At 38.9% G+C, this 3,461-nt stretch overlaps 1 protein-coding gene across 3 annotated transcripts in view; it reads right to left on the reverse strand.

Annotated features, from left to right (window-relative positions):
• The window catches only part of cfap221 (cilia and flagella associated protein 221), a 38,756-nt gene that overhangs the window by 23,920 nt on the left and 11,375 nt on the right, over positions 1–3,461 (reverse strand). For all 3 annotated transcript variants that reach the window (XM_014010651.1, XM_014010650.1, XM_014010652.1), the window contains one exon: positions 2,553–2,712. In XM_014010651.1, coding sequence (XP_013866105.1) covers positions 2,553–2,712 — 160 coding nt within the window. The remainder of the gene's footprint in view (positions 1–2,552; positions 2,713–3,461) is intronic.

Genomic DNA, 3,461 nt, shown 5'->3' on the forward strand with positions numbered 1-3,461 from the left:
GTTCTTGCATGAGGCCCAATGGGTGTATTGGTTTGGACATGACCAGTGGTGGGACAGTGGGTTTAATGGTAGAAGGACGTTAGAGATGCAGCCGCCAGAAAAAAGACAAAGATGAGATATTTCATTTCATTTATTTTGATAAATGATAAATACCGTATATGGATGCAGTTAAAGAGGACATGAAGGTAGTAGGAGTGAGGACAGAGGACACAGTGAGATGGAGTAGGACGACTCACTGTGGAGACCAGCTGAAAGAAGAGGGGGGAGGAGAAGAAGTAGAAGAAACGTTTCAGGAAGAAGAAGATTGTGTCATGACAGACTTTTTTTGTTGTCGTTTGTTTGCTTTTGTTATTTGTTTATTTTACACTTGTGACACCAAGTTCTTTCCTATTTATTTTTAATCCCTAATTAGGGAAAAGCAAACGGGTCGGACCTGTCCTGAAACACTCTTTCCCGTCTAAAAGCCCTTCTCATCATCAAAAATGTCATTCAAAAATGGGCACTCTGCTGCCGAGGGAACAGGGAGGGTTGGGCCTGCCTTGTTTGGAGGCCTATTCCTGGTCTGCACAAGTCAGACCTCTTGTGTGCTGGTGCAACCCAACCTGTGAGGCTAAATGGAAGGACATTGAGCTCTCCTTGTTGGATGTTCCTATACAATCTGTTTTGGGATGTCTGGATAGGCTACCACATGTGTACCAATTATAAAATCTGTGTGTAAGTTCCTCCCTGACAAAGTGGGCAGAGCTGGTTAAGAAATTTCATCTCCACAAGCAGATATGAGTGTTAAGTTGACCTGCACATCACCCCTGCTTCCTTCCAGCATGGACGGACCACAAATCTAAGATATGGGAAAGACAGGGAATCACATCATTCTGTAAGATTATAAAAACTGGGGAGTTATTAAATTTTGAAGATGTGTGCCAAATTTATGTGGTGGGCAGAGAAGATTTTTTTACCATCATTTACAGGTTCGAAGCTTCTTTAGGAAGGAAATCATGACCACTAATTTAGATGCAATTTCAGGAATGTGGCAAATATTTCTACAAATTCTGTCAAAAATACAAAATGTATCATTGGCAAACTTTACAGAAATTTTATAGCTATGAATAAAAGCTCAACAGATTACATCAAACAGAGATGGGAGAAAGAAGCAAACATTATAATTTCACAGGACGTTTGGCAACAAATGTGGAAGAATACTCTTTCCACTACAAATGCTTTAACATGGTGAGATTTTGTTTGGAAGAATTTAATCAGATTTTTTCTTACCCCAAAACAGAAATCTAGATTAGATGGCTCACAGTCCGCTTGATGGAGGGAATGCGGAGCAGGACCTGCGGACTGCTTTCATATCTTTTGAGCCTGTCCAAAGGTGAAGACCTTCTGGAAGGATGTTAAGCAAGTAATCTATGAAATCATGGGTATAATTTTAGATTTTTATTTTACTGACATGTATCCTGGAAAACTTCCTGAGGGTCTCAGCGCAAGTGATACATACTTATTGAAGATCTTTATGATTGCAAGCAAGAAGGCAATTACTAAATGTTGGCTTCAATKAAACCCTCCCACCCTGAAGCTCTTTATAAATATTATAAATCTGATTTATGACATGGAGATATTGACTTTTTAAATACATCTTCAAAAGGAGAAAGGAATGAGACTCTGGAGAAAATGGTGTTAAACAAACAAAGACGTTTAACATGTAACTGTTGAGAAGTGGAAACATCTCTTACTATTCTGATCTGTAACCTGCACGTAATTTACTTTTTTATGGATATACCTATAAATCATAATGGTAAACAAAGTGATTTTGTTGTTCACCCCAGCTCTCATGTGTTCTTTTTTTTGTGTGTTGTGTTCTTTATATAAAAATAAAGTTTGAAAAAAATGGGCATGCCATTGTAAATAACTACTACTACTTAATATGACTTGACTTCATTCACAACATCTTTGCTTCTCTATTATTCATTTCTGAAATCCCCTCAACACAGATGGTCTATTAAAGGCCTTTCTGTCAAACTTAGAACAACTATTCAGAAACACAAACAGTAACAATACCCACATGAAGAATTATAACATTTATAATGATAACCATTTTTATAATGATAACCATTTATATAATGATAACCATTTTTATAATGATAACCATTTTTATAATGATAACCATCATAATGTTAAAATAATAACAGTACCTGACTGAATGTCAAAATGAATCAGTGATATTTTATTGTACGCTGATTTAAAAAAGTCCATAAAACACATTGGTTTCTGATGGGTGGGACCACTAACTGAACAGATAAAGACTAGGATTAACTAATCCTGGCTGTTAGTCTGGTCTAGAGCAGGCTAGCTGCACAGAATAAATCACCATGGTAACTTATGCATCACTGCTTTTGTGAAACCGAATCAAGGCTTAATTCAGCCAGAATATCTGGAATAATCCCAGTTTAATGCTCTATCCTGGTTTAGTGAAACCTCCTCAACGACTGGTGAAAAAACCTTGAAGTAAAAATGTAAATATTGAGAAATGCTGATCCCTAACCATGTATTACCTGAGGGTCAGGTGAGGCGCTGAGCTGCCGGTGACAGTGCACAGGTACGGCCTGGTGTTGAACTGTGAAACCACCAGCTGGAAGGTGAACTGAGACGTCTCATAACTCTGGGGCTTAAAGGTCACTGACATYTTCACTTCTCCGCTCGCAGGAATCACACCTGGAAGAAAAAAACTGAGGTTAATCATTTAAAAACTGATGTTTTTCTTTGTTTCTAAACTTCATTACTCATCATTTCTTTTTGTTTAGGACCTGCTAAAACAAATCTTTTGAACCGTGTTTTAACAGTGTTTGTGTGTGTGTGTGCGTGCGTGCGTGCGTGCGTGCGTGCGTGCGTGCGTGTGCTAAAAAGCAAGGAAGGAAGTAATGTTGTTTCCAAAATGAGAAACTCGTTTGTATCTTTTCCTTCCAGGAGTTCAGCCAGCAGTAATCCAGATCCCCAGTGTTTACTGCCCCCATCTGTTGTGATGCTGTCCAGAGCACGAATCTGAGTGTGGAGGCCAGATGCATCCTTCAAACTCACCCTCCTTGTGTAAAACACAACACAAAGCTCTTCCTGTTTGGTTGCTTTTAAGGTTGATGGAAGATTTAAAGTAAATGGTGGCAAATGAAGTGAGAAGTGAAGAAACAATAAGTTGTCTTTAAGGAGCACTGAAACATCACTGGACGTCTCTGAAAACAGGAGGGCGTCTTTGATGCTACGCAGTTGTTTGGTGTTGGTTCACTCAGTGATTTAGAGCTGGGGAAATAGTTTTTTAATCAATTTGAGTTGAGAGGAAATTAAACTAAGTCCACTTTAGTCAGGAGTTCACAGCTACTGAATTTACAGGTGTCCATGTGATGGACTGAGACAAGTCCAGGTGTCCATGTGATGGACTGAGACAAGTCCAGGTGTCCATGTGATGGACT

The sequence above is a fragment of the Austrofundulus limnaeus genome, unplaced genomic scaffold (assembly GCF_001266775.1).
Source record: "Austrofundulus limnaeus strain Quisiro unplaced genomic scaffold, Austrofundulus_limnaeus-1.0 Scaffold72, whole genome shotgun sequence".
In the NCBI taxonomy this organism is placed as follows: domain Eukaryota; kingdom Metazoa; phylum Chordata; class Actinopteri; order Cyprinodontiformes; family Rivulidae; genus Austrofundulus; species Austrofundulus limnaeus.